Below are 22988 nucleotides of genomic sequence, written 5' to 3'. Positions count from 1 at the left end.
TTTTGGCTAGTTAAAGACTTAAAGTTGAAAGCCAAAACGAATCTTCAATTCCTATTTAATTATGATTTTCTTATTTATCACTGTAATGTCATGTGAGATTCTCGATAACATCAATATTTTCACTCTCTTAAAAAACGATCAATTTTTTCACAATCAAAATTATGGGAATTATGTAATCAATCACGATTGCAGTTGTTCCGGAAGCACGTTGCTAATTTTCACACACCCACGTTTCAAAAGTGGCATTTGTCATTTGGTTATGGTTATGTTCCAAATTAATGCCTATGTTTTCACACAATACCTAATTAAGGGTGAATTTTCTATAAATAAAATATAAAAAAATAGAATTTTCTATGTGAAGTCCCTTAATTATTTGAAAAATGGAAACGGGCCGATGAGCAACCCGGCCCATGTCACCATGAGAAAGCATTCGTTTGGATTGAGTGTAATTACTAATTCTGCTATACTAAATATTGAATGTTTAAACAGGCTAACAACTTTGGTGTTATATTTTGTGAGGACATACGTATTTCATTTTATAGGCAAATGCATGCAATTATATTAGTATTTGAACATTACAAGTGTAGACATGCCTAAAAATGGTCTCTGCCTGTGTGTAGATATTCTAATTTTTTATTCGACCAACACCTCTAGTACCAAACATTATGGGTGCTTAAATGCATTTGTCAATGAAATTATTTTTTCTTTAATGATATATTCTCATTGATTTTTTTGTCATAGATTTTTTAACAAGGATCGACCCTTAGTTAATCTCTATGTATTTTTAAAGGATTTTTAGATTTTTTCTTTTGTCTCAGCAGTCAATAAAATTAATAATATTAGAAGCTCTAGTAACACACGTAGCAGGGACTGAGTTCATTTATATTATATATGGGAGGAGGAACGGTGAGATTTGAATCTTGAACGATTTCACTATTAACACAAAAAATCTTCATCATTTAAGTTCTCGTAGCAACTTACTTTTTTTCTAATTGGAGGCAGACTCATGTATATATGTCGTTGTAACTTAAATTTTAATTATAATTAATAAATTTCAATTAAATTTAATAAACTTTAATTTGTAATTAATAAAAAATTATTATAACGATTATGATACTATCTTGCAATTTAGAGACATGTTTGTCTTCTTTTTTCCATTTTCTTTTTCTTTCAATTCGGCATTACGTAAGAAGAGTTATGCGTTAAAAAATAAATAAAAAATAACATGATTAAGATATAATCAACAAATAATTGATTTTATATCGCAGCATAGGATCGAGAATTAAAAAATTAATTGCCTTTGTCCTAATACTGCAGAACAAACACACCAACATTTGTGTGTCTTGAAAAACCCATTAAAAAAATACAATAAAATATTACAAGCACTTTTTTTTTTCTTAATTAGGCTTCAAATACTTGCAGCTTAATCAATTTGGGGAAGGTGTAGTTGCTGCTAATATTGCCTTCAAATCCTTTCTCAATATTTTTCCAGATGGATTTTTGGGGATGGCGTCAATGAAAAATACTTTGTTAATTCTCTTGTAGAAAATAACCTACAAAAACCCAATAATTTTCAGTATATTATAATTCCATTTATTTATGATTTCAAAAGAATTAGTAATAAATAATAAGGCATAACTTTTTTCTTTTTTTAATAAATTAGCTGACCTGTTTGGATATGAATTGTTTGATTTCATCCTCAGTAATTGTGGATCCATTTGATTTCACAACAAAGGCAACTGGTACTTCTCCTGCTTGTTCATCTTTCATTCTGCAATACATAGTTAATATTAGTCTTCAAAATAAAATATTAATTAAGATTAAAATACACTAATCAATTTATATTTTTTAAAGAAATTATATTTGTATATCTAATAAAATGTATATAAAGTTGTTAATGAAGTAATGGTCCCACTTCAAATATCAGTGGAGTTGTGTGAACTAAACTATATATAGATATACAAATGGAAGTGGCAAATTTTTTGTAAACAGATCGCGAAATAAAAAATTATGACAATTAATTTTTTTCGTGGACGAAGGGAGCAGTACTAGAGTAAATATATATGAAAATTGAAGAAGAGTAGCATACGGGACGACGGCGGCGTCGGAGATGTTGGGATGGTTGAGGAGGAGGGCTTCGATCTCGGCGGGGGCAACTTGGTAGCCTTTGTACTTGATAATTTCCTTTAATCGATCAATGATAAAAAGTTCATCATCTTCATCAATGAACCCTATGTCTCCTGTGTGTAGCCATCCTTGTTTGTCTATTGTTCTTTCAGTTGCTTCTGGATCATTCAAATAACCTGCACCATTTTTGTTTCCAAATTATAATTTTTTCTATTAATTACAATATACTTTAGTTCCAATTAGAATCTACTAAGCTCCTATTAAAATTTAATAATTACTTGAATTAAAAATTATTTAAACTAATTCAATCAAATAAAGGAGAGCAAAGATCCGCACAGAGTGCAGCCGGATGTAATACAATGATACGAGTTTTAATAAAATAACTTAGTGTGTTAGAAGTAAAATAAGGGTCTCATCTTTATGAGAGTGTTAAAGCGATTAAGGTGTAGTAAGGGTCTCACATTTTATGAAGTCGTGTAAAGTAATTTTACTAAAATAGAAATAAGCATATAAAACTGAAGGGCATGAAATTGGGGGATGAAAGAAGTATATAATATCTATACGTTAGTTATGTTTCCTTAATTTTCAATTTTGTACTTTTGGTATCGTGTTATATACTCCCCCTATCCCCCATAAATATGCATATGTGTTTTCGGCATGAATTTTAATGAAAGATTGTTTAGAATATTGATATTGGAGAAAGTATTCCACAATAAGGATATTGTTAAGTAGATTGTGGTTAATAATATTATAAGGATAAATATGTGCGTGCATACGTATGTATATTATGACATAAAATTAATAAATGAGATTGAAATATAATTTTGAGAAAAAAATAAAAGGTATAAAGAGTAGGACAATGATTTCGATTGGTTTGGTAAAGATGGAGCGTGAGTGATGCACGTAGTGAAATAAGTCGATAATAACAAATACTCGCCACCAACTTTTGTGTGTTATCATGATGACGTAGTAATGATGTGTTGGTGTCTTGGTGATGATAAGTTAAGTTAATTTATAATTTAATTATGAATTTTCGAAGAGCTTATCACGAGTTTACCTAAACACTAAACACCCCTACAATTTGTGATCCCCTTTTAAATTAAATATTAAATTTAACAATATAAATTTTATTATAATTAAAATTTAACTAATTAAAAAATTGTACTCCCTCCATCTCACTTCAAATGTACTTTTTCTTTTCGACGCGATTATTTAGAAAAAAATTAATTAGATTATTAAGTGGTGTGATATAGAGTTGAAAATGTGATGTGGGTCCCAAAGATTCTCACTTTTTGAGAATAATTTTTTCCATAAAGGGAAACTAGACATTTGGAGTGGGACAACCCAAAAAAAAAAAAAAAATATTTGAAGTGGGACGGAGGGAGTAATAATTAAAAAAACATTACACTAATTTTCATTTCTATTTTATCCTTGTTTCATATACAGTTGTAGATTAAAATAAATATTGAATTTTAACAATTAATAAATGATAATAAAAAATAATAGTTAAAAGATAAAATAGAAAACTAGAATTAAAACTATTTGAGAGAAAGCCACATCTCACATCGAAAAGTGTATGCTTCTCTACAATGTGTAGTGCACTATAAAAAGATAAGCTACATTAAGTTTATTTTGTATTGAATCTCAAATCAAGAAGTGTATGCTTATCTAAAATGTGTAGTGCACTATAAAATAAAATGAAAAGCTACATTAAGTTGATTTTATATTGAATCTCACACTGCAAAGTGTAGGTTTCTCTACAATGTGCAGTACACTATTAATAGTAAAGCTACATTTAGCTAAAATTAAAATTAAAATCTTAAGTGAGCCGGGCGTCTGCCCGCTCCGCGAGGCCTGCTCGCATACCCTAAACTATTAAAAATATGAAAAGTAAATTTAAGTGAAAAATAAAATAATGCACGCTTCGCTCTACAAAATTATGTTTATTTTCTTTTTTCGCTTGTCTCATAAAAGTACGCACAACCCCTATTTGAACGTGACTACACTACTGTGGGCCCATCATTATTTCTCTACCCCACTTACAAAAATGGACTAGTATATGTATCTTTTTTAGAATTCAATTTTCTTAAATTTTTTTAAATTATGTGTGTTTCTTTGGTTGATAAATTTATTATGAAAAAATGGAGAATAACAAAAATTTCACCCTTTAAGTGTCTCTTTTCTTTTTCATCATTTTCTACAAAAAAGAATTTCATCACTTCTAATTCCTTTTATTTACTCAAAGAAGTGATAATATTATTCCTCCTTAAAGTGAAAATATAGAAATAGTAAAAATAAAGTTCTTTTTTTTTCAAGAAAAAAAGAGTAAAAAGGAGAGAATTATTATTATTATTATTATTATTATTATTATATATATATATATATATATATATTTTTTTTTCATGATAAATTTATCGATCAAAGAAATACATCCCAAAAAGAAATATGCTCTAAATTGGTCAATACATTACAATTCGTTTAATTTAGTAAGGTACATATCTATATGGACAGATAGCAACCATTCAACACATGACAATTTGTTTGATTTAGTAAGGTATATATCTATATGGACAGATAGGAAGCATCCAAAAAAAGTGACATTTCACATTGAATCTGGAAATAGAACAGAACCTCACTTATTGTGTTTTTGAGTTTGGTGGTTATAGAAAATTTATTAGGAGTTGTACTTGTGTAAAAACAAAGTCCAATTTGGTGAAAAGAAATAAAAATAGTGGATGGAGGAATAATGTACCTTTCATGATTTGATCACCCCGGATGCAAATCTCGCCTGGCTGGTTGCGCCCCAGCGAAGCACCGCTCTCTGTGTCAACGATTTTCATCTCAGCGTTCCTTACCACGGTCCCGCACGCACCAGATTTTATCTCATACGCCTCTTTTGCGAATGCCAAACACATCGCTAGCACCGGTCCGGCTTCGGTCATTCCATAACCCTGCATCCCCATCACATAAATTTAAAATAAAACATAGGATTTGATGATTGATTTTACCAATTCTAAAATATATAAAAATATTTTGAACTCGGGAGGATGAAAATTATAAAAAATACTCATTTTGAACTTGGAAGGACGAAATTGCCTTAATTTAAATCGCAAACTTTGTTCGACAATTCGAACATTAGCGGTAAATGCAATAATGCTCGACCATTGTGAGTCGGGCATTTTTAGAAAATGCATTGATTTTCGACATGCTCAATCATTGCGAATCGAGTAATCGAGAATCAGTGATAGAGCATCAGTCTAAAATTAATATATAATTTTTATATATACTAGTACTCGAGCATCAGTGATCGAGCATGATTGCAAATTGAGTAATCGAGAATCAGCGATCGAACATCAATATAAAATACACTAGTACTCAACATAAGTATAAAAGAGTCTTAAATTTATATAATTTATATATTTTATAGAATGTGAATAATTTTAAAATTTTATCTTTCGAAACGGGTGTATCTCGTTTCGCCTCTAAAAAATATTTCTTACTATATTATTTGACTAGTTTTAATCACTAAGATAGTGTCACACAATTTTCTTTTGCCATCTATACTTCATCAAAATTAAATTTTGTTGGACAAACTTTTGGCCACGTGTCAACAAAGGATTAAAGTTTTGGCCATATTTAGGTTTGACAGGTAAGAACTATAATTAAGAGATAAGATACGAAAAAGAAAATAAAAGAACTCCAAAATGTCAAAGTTTAGATAAGATTGGCCACAATTGCAATGATGGAGTGAGATTTTGGATTCTGAGTTTTCTTTGAGTGTATAGTAAGAAATCGTGTTTGCGAAACAATATACTTCGTTCATGAAAGGATTTTTTAAGGAGTGACATAAATTTTAAAAATATGTGTTATTTATTTAATAAGTAGAAAAAGGTTCCATAAATTAAAAAAAAAATGAAAAAAATTAATTAAATCAGTGAGTGAGTGGAGAAAAGAATCCACAAATTATTATTAAAGATAGATTAAGACATTTTATTATGAACGAACTAAAATAACAAATTATGACATTTTTTCGTGGACGGATAGAGTATATTTTATGACAAGTTATGAAATCATCTCATTGACCCCCTCCCCCCCCCCCCTAAAAAAATACTAATTAAGTATGTTTAATTTTTACATCAACATATATATATCGCATTAAATTAATAATGTTGTATGATTTGATTCGGTTTTAATGTGTCCATTCTAAATTGGGTTAGTCACATCGCATTTTTAAACCGTCACTATATCAAGAAAAAGCAATAGTTATCATACACTATATATGTATATCGCTCATTTATTCACACAATGAATAAAAGGTGCAAAAGCAATTATGTTCAATTTATTGATCCGCTTGCATTTTATTGCAAATGATGATGTCCACAAATAGAATCAAATTAATCCTCTTTCATATTTCTTGTCACTTACATGTATATATATATATATATATATATATATACATATATGCTAGTTATTACCATTATTTTGCATGCTCAAACGTTTTTATATTTATTTTTATTTATCCTAAAAAGGAAGAATTAATTTTAGTTTTTATGCATTCAATGAATATTAGTTGTGAATATTAGTTGTGCATGCAACTATGCAGACAAAATGCCCATAAAAGCCATAAATACACCAACCACATATTATACCACTTAATTATGCCATGTCTACAGTACATACATGATACATGACCAAAAATTCCCACAAACTCCAAAATTTGTTTCATGAAAAATGAATACTATCCCACTCATATACGATACCACAGATCCATGCAGTCATATTTCGATTGCCCACAAATTAATCAAATAAAAAAATAATTTTTTTTTCAAATAAAAAAGATTTAGTTATTTTAATATAATGTTCATATTGTAGTTGATTTTTTGTATTTTTATTTTTTTCTGAAAAAGAAATTAAATAAATTATTTTTTTCTTCCTATTTTACTAATTTATGGTAATCACATTATGACTGTTTAACATCAATCTATACGTAGACATATATCGAACTCTCTTTTAAAAGTACAAAATAGTAGCATGTATTTGTAGAAATGCAATACATACAAATTCTTATTTGTGGAGATAAGCACAAAATACTTTATTTTTATCAAAACATATTACTCCCTCCATTTATGAGTAATTTCCTAGGAGAGAGATGCATGTTTTAAAAAAAGATTGTTGAGTGTATTAAGAGTGAAAAAAAAATTAAGTGTATTGAAAATGTATTGTAATTTGTAATTAATATTGAGAGTGATGAAAAGATAAAAATTAAGAGTAAATGAAGTATTATGAATGCTGGAGTATAGCAAAAAAATATGTAGAATTTTTTTTTGTTAACCTCCCAAAAAAAAATAGAAAGTTCTTTATTGGCAAGTAAAAATACTAAATGAATTTAAAAAACACAAAAATAAAAGGGAATATATAAAAATATACTTATTAGTAGTAATTACCTGTCCGAGCTTGGCATTAGGAAACTTAATCCTGACCGCCTCCTCGAGCTCCTTCCCCAGCGGCGCCGCCCCCGACATCACCGTCCGCACGGAGGAGAGGTCGTATTTATCCACCACCGGACTCTTCACGATCGCCAGAACAATCGGCGGCACGAACGGCCCGATCGTCACTTTATACTTCTGAATCAGCTCCAGAAACGGAACAATCTCGAATTTCTGCATCACCAAAATGGCGGCGCCGGCGCGCAGCCCGCACAGCAGGATCGAATTCAGCGAGTAAATGTGGAAGAACGGCAACACGCAGATCATCACGTCGTCGCTGTGAATGTACAGATTCGGATTCTCGCCGTCGACCTGCTGCGCGACGCTCGTCACCAGCCCCTTGTGCGTCAGCATCACCCCCTTCGGCATCCCCGTCGTGCCGGAGGAGTACGGCAGCGCCACCACATCGTCGGGGCAGATCTCCACCGCCGGCAATTCCTTCTCGTCGGCGGAAATCAGATCTGAGAACTGCAAATAATCCGCCGCCGCCGCGTCCGGCGGCGGAGAGTCCACCAGCATGACCCTAACGCCGTGATCCGACGCGTAGCCGTTAACTTTCCCGACGTGGCACGCCTGCGTCACGATGAGCTTGGCGTTGGAGGCCTTGGCTTGCTTCACCACTTCGGCGGAGGTAAAATAGGGATTCGCCATGGTGGAGACGGCGCCGATGTAGGAGGCGCCGAGGAAGGCGAATACGAACTCCGGCGAGTTCGGGAGGAGGATCATGACGGTGTCGCCGTGGCGGAGGCCGAGGCGGCTCAGCCCCGCCCCCGCTCTCCTCGAGATCGCCTCCACCTCCTCGTAGGTGTAGACGTCGCCGGTGCCGCCGTTGATCAAGCACGGCTTCGTTCGATACTTGGAGATGTTCTCGAAGCAGTAGGAATGCAGCGGCAGGTGCTTGGGAATGTAGATGTCGGGGAGTTTTGATCGGAAAATGACGTCATCTTTTCTGGTTGCGGTCTCCATTTTTTCTTTTTTGTTGGAAAAAATTGAGGGAAAAAATTGGTGTCAACTTTGAATTTTGTGTGTGAGTTGAACCTGAAAATGAGCGTTGGGATTTAGGGGATATATATACGGTGAAAGTTGGTGGGATGGGGAGTTGATGGGGAATTAGGGTTGCTCGGGGGGTAAATTTGGGAATTCGAGTTTGTATTGTGGATCCATGGTGTGGTTGGTGAGACGAGTGAAGGAGGTTGGGTGAGGTGGGCCAAGCTTAACTGCGAGTCACTATTTCTATGGTTTGAGATACTAGTCTTGTGGTCGAGTAGGCCAAGCCTAAATTAATAAAGATGTGACATTAAATATTCTTTCTTTTATGATATCATAACTTAATTCAAGTGTAATATGCATGTATTTTTTTCAAAAGAAGATGCTAGTATGGTGTTCCAGAATGCTTAATTTCAAGCGATAAAAGTTGAAACATCAAAGACTCTCTCTTACACAAGAATTAAAAGGTTTACTATGTCTGATTAGCTAAAACTATTGATGCAATAGCCATCAAACGAGACCAACTTCTATTATTCTGACTCCAAACACTTCTCAATCTTGCAAACTAGTGGTATTTTATCATGGGATTTTGACAAATAAAATTACGAAATATTTTGAAATTGTATTTTTAATGTGAATTTTGAAGTGTGACAGTTAAATTACCATCTATTTAATTTTTGTAATTTCGTCTCCTCCATTTTTTTCAAGTGAAGGTCGAACCAGGTATTATGAATAGATCCAAAAATGACATGTTAAAATTGTCAAGGAGAAGTCCACAACAAAAAATATGTAAAATTACATATTTTGGATAACACTCCGGCGATCGAAAAAAATTGAAAGATATAATTGCAAAAATTGATGATATGATAATTTAATTCACCATATTTCGAAACTCACGTTAAAATGAGAATTTCAAATTATTTACTAAGACGGTTTTTAATTTTCACATGACTATTAATGCACAATAATAACATTTTGTATTGCACAATTAATTTTCTTATTATAAAATACTATTAACATTTTATCTTATTTTTTTTTAGATCCATGTATAGTTGGATCATAGTCCTTATTAGTTTCTTTTTGAGTTGACATAACCAAATGGATGGAGTCAATGTAGGTCAGGTAATATAAATAATTAAAAATGTTTTTTCCACGTTGACATTTTCCACGTAGGATTGACCTACCGTGAGAATTGACGGAGGATGGGGTCTCGTTGAACGGCCCACCGACGGCGCGACGTTGTTACCTACTACCACGACGTCGTATGGTGCAGTTTTGTGCGTTTTGTCTATGACGTGGCAAGGGAAGGGTGACGCAATTGGGCATTCCATGTAGCATTGTTTAATCAGTGGGAAACAGCAAATAATCTATAATATATTAAAAAAATAACACCCAATTTGAAATTAATTTCAAACAATTTTAGAATTGAGTGGTATTTTTAAGATTATAATAAAGTTAAAGATTTATTTATAAAATACATTATTCATTTTTATTTTCTTTTATTTATCAACTAATTTTTCGTTTTATTTCATTTCTAAAATTGTATTACTAATTTTAAATTTTATTTCATTTTTAAAATTGTAAAATTCAACTAATTATAAAATATTTGATATGCACATCAAATTGAAGATCACGACGAGAGCTTTAATTTGATACTTCCTCTGTCCACAATATCGTTTTCATTTTGTGGACGATACAAATTTTAAGAAAATGGTGAAATAGTAGTTAATTGATACTCCCTCTGTCCCGCAAAGCTTGAATAATATTCCTTTTCGGATTATCCCACGAAACTTGAGCACTTTCCATTTAGTTAGTATAGTTTAGATTCCACTATTGTCGTGAGTGAAGTTTTTGGACCCTAGTGCTATATATAAATGAAAGTGGAAATGATATTATTGACACGGGCCAATATTTGATACAAACCCGATAGTTTAGGTTCCAGCGTGGATTTTAATTTTTTAAATGACATGGTACAAAACGTCTTTTTATGCCAATATCATTTTAAAAAATAAAATATAAATTGCATTGTGGCATCCGGCGAGCCACGTCACATTTTTTGTGATTGAAAAATAAACGCGTGATATAGTAGATAGAAACCTGATAGTTTAAGGATTTAGAGAACATTTATTATCGTTTAAGGATTTTTTTGATAAAATTGATATAATTCAGGATTTAATAGTACGATATTTACCCTAATAAATTCAATTGTAAATAAGGAATGATCTCTTCTGCCACCTCATATCCACATTAATGTATTCAATTGACAGAAATTGCTAACATAAATAGTCACATATTAATATAGTACATTTCACGTTTATAAAACTAATCAGATGCCTAAACAAGTGGTCATTTTTGAAATCTCAACAAAACAAATTGCTATTGGTAATTAATTATTGATGGAATAAGACACAAGTCAGACTAAAGGATCTGGTCAAATTTGATGCTGTTTAAGTTTAGCTTTAGCTATTTGGTTTGCATGTTTAATGTGAAAAATAGAACAATTTTCCAAGTGTGAGGTAGATGTGCAACAATCATATGTTCTATTTCATCATAGAAAGATTTTTGTTTGATAAAAGAAGAAAAAACAAAGAGAAGTTTTGGCAAATAAAATTACTAATTATTTCAAAATCATAATTTTTAATGTGATTTTTGAAGTATGGTGAATTAAATTACTGTTTTTTTATTTTTGCAATTTTATTCCTCCAATTTTTTTTTTTTTTTCGGTCGTCAAAGTCTTGAGCTTGAGCTTACATGAATTAGTTCACGAGGTAATATTCATGTTATGACCTCGTTTGCAATAAAATTGTTGAATATTGAAAATTAGGGTATAAATACAGGATACGATCCTTCTATAATTTTTTAAAAAATTAATTAAATTTATACGAAATGACGTTATTTAGGCTTCACCGAAACGATGACATCTTTACTTAGAGCATTCGCATTGGGCTACTCAATGCCCTTACTCGAGTAGCCCAAATTCATCGAGTGGCCCAATGCAAGCTCTTCCTACTCGAGGGCTACTCGTTCCATCGAGTATACCCGATCTCCCCAAATTTCAGGCGCGTGGTTACACGCGCCACTAATAAATCAAGTAATCAAAACTATAAAAATCAAGTAAGCTATCAAGTAATCCCAATATGGCCTCCTTACTCATTGTGGTCCCCTCTTATCAAATAAGCTATCAAGTAAGGCCAATGTGGATGCTCTTATCCATATTAGCTCTAATTTAACACTCTGACTATCGAAAAAATTGAAGAGACAAAATTGTAAAATTTTAAAATATGATAATTTACTTTATCACACTTCAAACCTCACATTAAATTTATAATTTAGAATTAGTTCATGATTTTATTTACCCAAGAAAGAAAACAAAAGATCGAAGAAGAAAAGAAAGATTGAAAGAAAAGGAAGGATGGGAAGAGAATAATAAGGGCTTCAGTGTTTGGGCCGAATTTCGTGAAGCCCAACTTGTGAAGGTCCATTAGGCGTGAATGTATCCGCGAGGCCCTTGCAAGTTTAAATTGAGTGGATATTTTGAGTTTCATTTTGATCGTTTGCCATCTCTTATGTAGCCCACACAAATTACAGTAAATATTCGATTTTGTTACTCTTTCGCGTTAAATAGAATAGTGAAAAAGTAAATGAAAATAAAGTAAACGAGGAGAAAGATAAAGAAGGTAGATAAAATAATTTATTTTCTTTTTTGAATTGAGACATTACAAATGGGACGTCACAAAAAATAAAATAAAATTGAAACGTTATAAGCGAAACAGAGAAAGTATTTCTATTATTTTATTTTGGTATAGAAAGAACTCTAGCGCATTTTCCCCCCAAATCAATCTAGGTGATTTGCCTCAAACATGAGGTGAAATTCCCCCCCAAAACAATTTACCCATTCGACGCTCCATTTGAAAGCGCGCCACAAATTTTCGAGCAATATTTGGAGAGGGAATTCAGAGGCTGATCGATAATTTCTTACATGACGATGTTGACTTGTGCAATTAAGAGAATGTTTGCCTAAGCTTATTTTAAAGAGCCTAAAAGTGTAATAGCTTATGAGATGTAATTTTCTCAATAGTTCGTGATTGTTTAGGGCATAAGTGGTGGTATATATCACACTTGTTTAATGAGAGGGAAAACTAAATACGGAGTATATTTTAATCAAAAGTGGGAGTCCACCTTTTATATTTAATACAATTAGAGATCCAATATATTATTTTTATGAATTGAGACATTATAAATGAGACATTCAGTAGAATAAAAAAAAATTGAGATATTATTAATAGGGAGGAAGAAAATATTTTTCTAATTATTCATTCATACACTAGTTTGTGAAATTTTGATTAAACATGATTATTGCGAAAATATTATAAGCAAAGTCAAAATAATTACCCACCAATTCTGTAATATTGATTGCAGTGGCTAAACTTTATTACATAACAAAAGAACTTAATTAAAGTCACCAGTTTGATTAAAACTGCAAAATAAGATTACAATTTTTGTTTTTTTCCCACCAAATCAATATTCAAACTTCTACATTAAAATGTCAAAAGTTTTCTTTGTGGAATACGAATTTGGTGGAGGTCTTGTGAGAAAAATCATGAGCTAGCTTTCTTAGATCTCTCACCGGTGCTGGTGCTCCACAATAAAACACTCCTGCAAGAATTGTCAACAATAATTCTTAATTCATCAAGTAAATGAAGATTTTATTCTCAATATAATCACTACCTGCTTTATATATACGACGTCGTCCAAACTTTCTCTGAAGTTCAAGATTTACCAAAAATAAATAAAATAACCGGTCATTTCTAAAAAAATTAAAGACTCCAAAATTTAGGCCATAAACTTAACCAAATTCAATAACAATTTTAGGAATGGGTACTTATCTTTCGGCTAGCATATTGTATTCTCAGACAATGATAGAGACTCACCAATATGCATGTTAACATAATAAAAATTTAACGAAATAATATATAGAGTTAGTTTATAATGAGAATAACTATTTTTTGTGAGAAATGAGAATAACGAATAAGTTAATATATAATGTTAAATAATCGCAATTCAGTTAATTGGTGAAATTTTCGCCGCCTCTAAGATTTGAACCCAAATTTGAATGATTATTCATGCATTACCACTTACCAGCAGCTATATACTGACTTATTCATATCAATTTTCATTCTCATTAGAACTATTTCCTATATAGATAGATAGATAGATAGATAGATATGAAGTTACCAACTCTCGATTCTGGATGATTGAGAGCGATTCTCTTGTAGACTGTCCTCCAATTGGGCCTAGCAAAATGTGACTTAACCCTAGTCCCCGCGACAACGTCGACTCCATTTTTAGCATGGTTGATCGATTGAAGCATAGAAATTAGGGCAGATCGAGCATCCCCTTCTTCATACACACTCGTGCAATAATTGTGCATTTCTATGACTCCATTATGATCCATTTCAACAACCTCATTCATCACACCCTTGAACCAATCGAACGTACCTTGCTCTTTAGTCATCCAATAGAAGTAAGCCCTTCTTGTCTTAAATTCATGTTTATCGCTACCCGATCCCACTTTTCTTTTGGGCATCGGGGAGGGCGGCGAAGGTCCGGTTCTGCTCCCGCCTCCCTCCTCCATCGCATTCTCTTCGTCCTCCATGGCTTTTATATTGTTGACAATGTCCTTCACCACGCTGATCATTGGGGTCGCTCCGATCCCAAGCCCTATTAGTAGGACAACTTCGTAGTCCTTGTAGTCTTGCGTTGGTGCTCCGTAAGGACCGTCAATCAATACTTTAGGGATCCTGTGGAATTCAGATATTTAAGTGGTGTTTATTTTGGAGGATTAAACTTAATAGATAAAAATGGTAAAATTAATTCATTGTTTATTTCGATTAATTGAAATTTTGGAATATCTCAATTCTCAAATCTTTTGATTATCTTTATAGTTTGAACTAATTTTGTTTAATTCGTATCTCATTAAATCTGTGAGATTGGAGAAAAATCCTACGATTGAGAATGAAAATACTCTATCGTGGAAACAACTTACTTGGGATTATTTTCTACTTCCAAAAAATCGGGTCTGAGATGTCCACTCTTTCCTGTAGGTGGCGGCTGACATACCTTGCAAAGAATAAAACATAATTTACACGCATTTAAATTCTAAACAAACAAGAAAACAATCGTACGCAAAATTCAACACTATTAAAAATAATTTGTAAATTTTTGATAGAGGACAAAAATTACATTTTTACGAAAGTTTTGAGAGATTTAAAAATGAATTAAAATTCGAGTATTTTTTTTAAAATGCTCCAATATTTGGGTCATAAACTATATTTAATCGATATCAAATACGACAGTCGACAAATTTAAGTGGTTTTGACCTCTGTCCCAATATTTACGTGTCCCACTCATGTTCTTCTAATTATAATAAATTTATTATTTTTATATCATTGTCATAATTTTTTTTATTAATAGTAATCCTAATTAAAATCATTACCAATATTGTAGCTAAAAAAAGTTGTATACCCTAATCATGATTCATGAAATAGTTGATCGCCTAACATTAATCAATTACTATTAACTACATAGATTCAAATTAATTAAACTCTAAAATAAAATAAAGAAATTAAAAACAAAAAACAAAAAATATGGAATAGAAAATCTCAGTTGAAATTTGAGAGAGTAACCATATGCATGTATTAATTTACCTTTGAGAATACATGTTTGATTTGTTTGGTCCAGTCACCGAGGCCCCGAATGTGAACACTCAGATAATTTTCTCCAGGAGATGAAGTTATTGAAAATGGGTGCCTGCAATTAAGTAATATCTAATTTTAAAAAAAAAGTAATATCTTATCATATCCTAATTAATTAAAACAACGTTAACTATCTACTATTATATGCAGTTTGTCAAACTGTTTGTTACGCATATACAATTACCTGTTGCTTCATGATAATGTAGAATATACTTCCCTATTAATTATTGGTACAAAAGCTGGTGAATTTGATCTTTAACATTAACTATTTATATTGTTAAACTGATTATTTAGGAACACATACCATTCAAATGGAGAGACAGCACTACAGTTGACAAAAATATATTGTCCACTTTTATATTTGAATCCTTGAGGCTTAGACATGTGCAGTGCTAGCACATTTCCAGGGTAGAATGCCACCTTCATCCACAAAAGTAATTAATTCAAGCACATAAATACTATACAAAACAATTTTAGATAGAAAATATATATCTCCACCAATTTAAGAAAAAAGATCATGATCATGTGTAACATACATGATTTGATTTAATTTAATTTAATTTGATGCTATATTTACCTTAAGGATCTTGACAGGTTTGATGCTGGATCTGAAGGCTCTAATTAATCTTTCACCAGCATAAATTGTGATTGGAATGGCCACGTACATCCACGTCTAGTGCCAGTTCATATATGCACAACATATTAATGGAAAAATATCACTTCAAAATTTAAATTACTATTTGTCGATGATTTTTCAGAAGTGTATCCGGATTCATTTTCCAGCTCCAGATAAAACAGTACAAATTCATGAATAAACTACTTGTAATGCACAAATAACCGTAATTCAGTTAATTGTTGAAATTTCTGGCCCCCCAAGGATTTAATTTAAACCCAAGTTTGAATGGTTTCTTTGCATTACAAGAAGGTTATTCGTAGATTTTATTGACTTATTCATATCAATTTTCATTCAGACAAAAGATATCATTCTCGCTGGATCATCCCTGGATTGTTTTCAATCGCTAATTAGTTACATAATTAATACATATGAATGCAAATGTTACATAATTAGCATGCATTTTGAAAATAAAATAAATAAAGTAGGAGAGTGTGAGAACTCACTGTTTTGTTGTACCAGTCATGTGTCAAATATAGGTTGATTCCATGAAGAATGAGAAGGGAATAGACAATGATGAATAGGTGGTGTGAATACCAAAAGGCATTGAAGCCTGCGAGTTTGTCCAAAGGTTTTGGTAGATGCACTTTGTTATTTCTAAGCATAGGCGATGCAAGTGTGAATCCTATGCCCATCAAAACCACCATCACAATCCCTGTCACACCTTCAAATCCTTTCACATAATGCCAATAACTCTTTGGTTGATCGTTTCCAAAGTATGGTGCCATCTTCTCGTACTCCTCCGGGCTCGCGCGGAGGAGTCGAGGAAAATCGCACGCCAGATGGCTTATCCCGTGTATTCCAACTCCTATCCCAATCGCCGTCGCAACGATCTACACAGTATGTTAATAAGATTTAATTATTTTATATAAAAACAATCCATGTTAAGCTTGAAAGGATAAAAATGCCCTTGGCGAAACTGCGAACCTTGCTCGATATGATGGGCCAATGCAAGTCGAACATTAGTGGTAAATGCACTAATGCTCGATCATTGCGAGTCGAGCACTAGTGAAAGATACATCAATGCTCGGCATGCTTAATCATTTCGAGTCGAGCAATCGGGCATTGGTAATCGAGCATTTTTATAAAATACACTGATACTCAACATACTCGATCTAGTCTAACATCAGTGACACCAAGATAAGGGTATAAAAAGTTTTAAATAGATATAATTTGTATATTTATTTTTTTATTTAGAAAATGATTTTTAGATTTTGGCACCGAAAACATGATTTTTACTTTTTACAACATCGATCTAAATTATTTTATGTAAAATAAAAGTTGACGTGGGTATATGCAATTAATATTGTTATTAATAAAAAGTTACCATATGGAAATTGATATTGTCGTCGAAGGGAATCGCCGCTCCTAATCTAGTCCTGTTCCTGAGCCAAGTAATGGTGTTGCGGCACATCGGCAACAGAATCAACGCCATGTTGAGCTTCAACGTCTCCGCCGCGCCCTTGGCGGCGCACACGCAGTGGCCCATCACCTCAAACGCCGCCTTGTTTCTGTACTGCACGTATTTGTAGGCGAAGAGCGCCGCCATTGCTCCAATCCACAGCGCCAACACCCACACCCTCTGCCAGTTGTCCTCCACAAAATACGCGGCGTCGCTGAACCACCGCCCCTCTGTGGGCCTCAGCTTCTCGCTCATCATCTTGCTCAGATTCCGGCTCTCGTCGCCGTCCGCCTGCTCCGGCCCCCGCAGTAGGAGCATCTCCAACTTTTCTATCTGTGGGATATGCATGAATTAATTAATACTTCCTCCGTCCATAAAAAATTTACTTCTTCCATCCTGTATATATGAGTTTTTTTTTTTTTTTGGATGTCCCATTTATATAGACTTATTTTTATAAGGGTGCGTTTACTATGATGGAAAATGAGAGAAAATGTATATTTTCACCTATTTTTCACCATTTTCACATGTTTACTATGATGAAAAAATTTTCACGTACAAGGTGGAATATTTTATTGGGCAACCCATTTTCACTCATTTTCTCTCCAATGTTGGGTAATATTATCCTAAGGTAGGAGTGTGAAAATATTTTACAACATTTTCTCATCTTTTTAACTTTAGTAAACATACGATAAAAAAGGAGAAAAATATAATATTTTCTCATTTTTTCTTATCCATAATTTTTTAATGAAAATTTTACAATCAAAGGAAACGCACCCTAACAAGTAATATTTTTTTACTCATTTATCATTATATATATCCTTATTTAATTCATCTTTAATTTACTTCAACTTTAATTCATCATTAAATAATAAATATTAACATATTAGGAAGGTTACTTATATATTTTCATTTTCAATAATTTTTTTTCTTAACACTTGTGTAAATTTCAATCAGCCTATATATACGGGACGAAGAGAGTACCACATTGTGGACGACACGAGTTTCAATAAAATTAGTGGGATAAAAGTCTCATTTTAAATATAAGTGAAGCTGTGTGGACCCTACTATATATTATCAATGAAAGTAGCAAATTTTTTGTAGACGGAAGGAGCAGCAGATTTAATTACCATGATGAAGCCCAGATTGTCGGGGTCTAATTCTTCCATGATCACTCTTGCATATGCATCTGCCTGCTTTTCAATGTCCGACAGCTTGTTTGCCGAAGCACTCACGCTTATAATCTGCATAAAACTAAGTTGTTAAAATCGTACATATTTAATACGAAAATATAAGAATGCAAATACTGTTGTTAATTATAAAATGTAACAAAAATTATGTTATTATGCATTTACAAAATTTAGTTCTCATTTTTCACAATAACTTTAGGTTTTTATTATTCTTCCTCCCTATATATAGAGAGAGAGCATACCTCCCTGATTTCATCTTCAGAGATTCTGCCATCTGCATTTTTATCAACCCTGCATTCAAGAAATTAATTCAAATTGCATTAATATATATAGGGTTGGAAATGAGAATCTCTAAGATTAGTGTTTACATGTCAAAAAATGTTTGAAGGCGACGATCGAAACTAGGATCAGCTATCTGATCCCAGAAGTGTTTCAGCTGTTCTTTTGTGATGGAGTCGCCGGAGATATTACTCCTCCGGGCAAGCACGTCGAAGAGCTCGCCATCGAACTGCGTCGACTCCTTCATGCCTACATGTACACACATTATTTTACTGTTAAAGTCACCCCCTTTCTGTTCCACATCGACTTGGTAATGATTATGTCTCCAATGTATAAGTATTTATTTAGGGACGACACGAGTTTTAAGAAATTAATTCTGTGCATGAGTGGAATAAGGGTCCTACCAAAAAAGTTGGTGGGCGGAGGGAGTATTTACCAATGCATTCGCCAAAGAGCGCACGTGGCAGCAGTCTATTGGTGGTGAAAGTGAGCTTGTCGAACCGCTTCTCCACCTCGGCCCAGGTGGCGGTGCCGCCGGTCTTGCTGATAAACTTGAGTCCCGTGAGAGCCTGCACGGCGGCGGACTTGGTCCGGTCGAGCCTCTTGGCCGGCGGAGGGCGGCGCGTCGCAGATTGGTGGTGGTTGAGACCTTCTTCGTTTTGCATCTTGGATTCTATATGCTATACTAGTAATGATAATTGATTTAAGAGCAAATGATCAAAGAGAATAATGAGTGAGATTTTGGATAAATTTATAAAGCTCTTCTTTCTTTAAATAGAATGAAGTTGAAGAAGAATAATTGTTGGTGGCTTAATTTCTTGAGGCACTGAGTTTATAAGCATAGATTTTGTGTGTGAACGAACCCACGCTGCTCTCACCATTCGTTTTAGTTAAGATGTCCATTTTTATTATTCATATATATATGTTGAATTATTATTTGGTACGCATTGTTTTACTTCGGAATTATTAGCAAATCGAAAAAAAATCCACTAAAATAATCGTGATCAACCATAACCGAGATTGCTACCTACCTGGAAAGATTAATAAATTGTGGAATCAGTATAACGTGGAGGGAGTATTTGAGCTCATGTATGACTTAATTATTAGAATATATACGCATAGTCAACATATTATAAAAGATGAAAGTTTATGTCTTTTATTCACTCTAATTTTATAGAGTATGGGAAAAGACAGATTTTGACTATAGTGTTAATTGATTTTGATCTTAAAACACTCACTTCCTCTGTCATATGTATAGAACTTTCTGTTCGCCAAAAGTATAACGTTTTTCTTTTTAGGATATCATGACCTCATCATTTATATATATATATATATATATATATATATATATATATATATATTATTCTTACAAATATCCCTATTTTTTTTAAAAAAATATTAACTCTGATCTACACTTAATTCAACATCATGGGGTCCTTCATCTATTATATAACTACTATCATACACACACTTTTGTGTAATTTTTAAAAATCACAAATTTTCTTTCACTCTAGTTAGCTAGGGCACTTATAGGTGTCATATTAAAACATGTAAATAGTTCGTATCGCGCAAATATTCACACAAAAGATCTCATTTTATCAAATATTAGCATCTACAAGTTCAAAATCATACATTCATACTCCAAGAGCTACATGCATGTTGTGAACTTGTGGGAATATAGCGCGTCGAGGATTTGACAATTCGTTTCAATCTAAGTGCTCGTTTGATTCAAATAGACATTATCGGGTGCATATGGAGATGGATTAAGGCTGCCAACCCTTATGCTTTTTGTTTCTCATATCATGACTGAGCTTTTGATCCTATAAGTTGCTTTCCTCCTCTCTGTTTTCTTAGCTGTTTTGACGCTTCTCTCTGCGTCGCTGTGATTGTATTGCTCGAACTTGAGTACTCCTTGTACTCTTTTGGTTATTTTTAATAATATTTTCTCATGATCTTTCAAAAATAATAATAATAATAATAACTATTACTTTTATTGAGTGTTTGATTTAACAATATAAAAGAATCACTAGTAAATGATTTTCTTTCTTTTGTTTTTCCTCTATTTTGAATGGTAATAAATTGGATGATTGAATTACCCTCATGTAAACATAATAGTTAACTCATTGCTCAAACCAAACAACAAATAATGGATTTAATTAATTGAATCCTTTTCGACCCCAAAAACACCCAACTACATGTGCGCTAAAATTCTCTCATTGTTTGAATTATCAATTATTAATTGTTGGTCTAAATTTATTTCAACATTTCGTGCAATTTAATAGAAGGATTGATTGTCTGGGACATTAAACAATGATTGTGTATTACTCCCTTCCTCTTTATTAAATGTTCTATTTTAAAATTTAAGAATATAATTATAACATTTTTTTATTTAATTCTTATTAGTATTTTTTAGGATATAGTAATTAGTTGGTGGAATCACTTTCTTCGCGAAATAGTTTATTTATGTTTGGTGTAGCTATCGTTGAGAAACTGGTTGCTATTTATTATTGGAGGAGGAATATATATTTCGGTACCTCTTTTTTTTTTTTTTTTTTTTTTTGAGAACCTCGGTATCTTCTAGTTGTAAATGGAGTAACATTTAAAGTCAATATTTGGTTTAAGTAAGTGTTCTTTTTCTGTTTAATTAATTGTTGTCTTATAATGTGATCTGTATATATGTTGTTTAAACAATGTGATGTATATATACACGTACTTACATACATACCTATATAAATATATTTTTCTTTATATCTTGCTAAAAGTGATTCATTCTTTTTTTTTACAAATTAATGAAAATGTGTAAATTGGGTAAAAATGGTAGGACTCATATTTTTTTTAAGAATTAATTATTATCTTTATAGATTAAACTACTTTTAACAAGATATATAAAATAAAAAATAAGTCATTTTTAATGGGACAGAGGAAATATTAATTTTAGTTAGTACATTTCCATGTTTATACGTGTTTGTGGTAATCTAAATACCAACGATATTCATATATAGAAGGTAAATATTAGCTGAACTTTATTCATCAATCTAAAAGGTAAATTATGATTGGGTTTACATCAATCTTGTGCTTAAATATGTTTTTCGTTGGAGACGATGAACTCACGTCAACTTGAAATGCTGCGTTTAGACTTTCATGATTAATAATCATAACACAAACATGCTTCTGAATATTTTATTTAAGTACTAAAACTCAATATTGTACATTTGAATTCCTTTCTCTTTGCGTCTAGAAGCTTGAAATTAACGTGGTTACTTAATTCGTAACAATATTTAATTTCAAACACAAACAAATTCTACCAATTTATCCGTAATTAAATATTCAATATACTCAAGAGTCAAGATGCTCCTGCAACATCCAAACTCCGCGGGTCGGATCCGGATAGGATCTGGCCGCGGGTCAGCTTTGGGCTTGGGCTTGAGCTGATGCTTTCGCTAAGGCTGCTCCTTTTTAGAATGTTTTGCTGTTTATTTAAAACAGCCCATTGTAGGATGTTACTGTCTTTTAAAAAAATAATAAAAAAAATCTTAATTTGGTTTTTGATGTTTTAATCGTAATTTCAGAATTAATTAAGTTTATTAATTCGATTAATAAATTATTATTATTGAAGTAATAATAGTAAATGTATATTCGTAAGAATCTAACTAGAAATCAACCAGTATTAATTAATTATTTTGTCATTTCTTCTCAAAGCTGATCAAAACGCGTCAGAGTTATCACTTTCGAGATCACGCGTTCTTTATGTTGGTCATTATGGCTGATAGAATCTGTTGATATAACTGGTACCACTGCTATCACGTGGTAATATCTCAAAGTTGACTCATTATATCGTTGCTGTCAGCGCTGATCGGCACACACTCTTGACTTGTAATGACCCAGATGACTCTCTAAGACTAGGCATGTCAATCACATAATAAAGACTTAAAAGAGACATACATTGTACAAAAGGATAATAGGAGATTGATTTAGAGACTCGCCTCTCACATAGGAAAAACATCATCAGTCCCGGCGATTCAGTGGTAAATTAATCTACTAATGCATGACATATTCCACATCAAGTGTACAATTATGAAAGAATTCAAATAT

The 22988-nt window shown here is 32.4% G+C and overlaps 2 protein-coding genes across 2 annotated transcripts; both read right to left on the bottom strand.

The window, feature by feature from the left end:
- Window positions 1-1237: 1237 nt before the first annotated feature.
- LOC130988012 (4-coumarate--CoA ligase-like) lies at window positions 1238-8658 on the bottom strand. Its single transcript, XM_057911755.1, has 5 exons — window positions 7572-8658; window positions 4880-5078; window positions 2090-2303; window positions 1669-1771; window positions 1238-1553 (listed from the first exon to the last, which is right to left on the bottom strand). Exons 1-5 carry the CDS (start codon window positions 8577-8579, stop codon window positions 1428-1430), a joined length of 1650 nt encoding a protein of 549 aa, XP_057767738.1. The 5' UTR covers window positions 8580-8658; the 3' UTR covers window positions 1238-1427.
- Window positions 8659-12967: 4309 nt separating this feature from the next.
- Window positions 12968-19749, bottom strand: LOC130988010 (respiratory burst oxidase homolog protein C-like). Its single transcript, XM_057911750.1, has 12 exons — window positions 19333-19749; window positions 18986-19145; window positions 18860-18908; window positions 18558-18671; window positions 17356-17763; window positions 16475-16861; window positions 15933-16028; window positions 15660-15775; window positions 15308-15410; window positions 14647-14720; window positions 13836-14401; window positions 12968-13256 (listed from the first exon to the last, which is right to left on the bottom strand). Exons 1-12 carry the CDS (start codon window positions 19559-19561, stop codon window positions 13147-13149), a joined length of 2412 nt encoding a protein of 803 aa, XP_057767733.1. The 5' UTR covers window positions 19562-19749; the 3' UTR covers window positions 12968-13146.
- Between the last annotated feature and the right edge of the window lie 3239 nt (window positions 19750-22988).

Source organism: Salvia miltiorrhiza, chromosome 6, assembly GCF_028751815.1.
Source record: "Salvia miltiorrhiza cultivar Shanhuang (shh) chromosome 6, IMPLAD_Smil_shh, whole genome shotgun sequence".
Lineage (NCBI taxonomy): Eukaryota > Viridiplantae > Streptophyta > Magnoliopsida > Lamiales > Lamiaceae > Salvia > Salvia miltiorrhiza.
The sequence above is the reverse complement of the archived record's forward strand: the minus strand, read 5'-3'. Positions and strand labels throughout refer to the sequence as shown.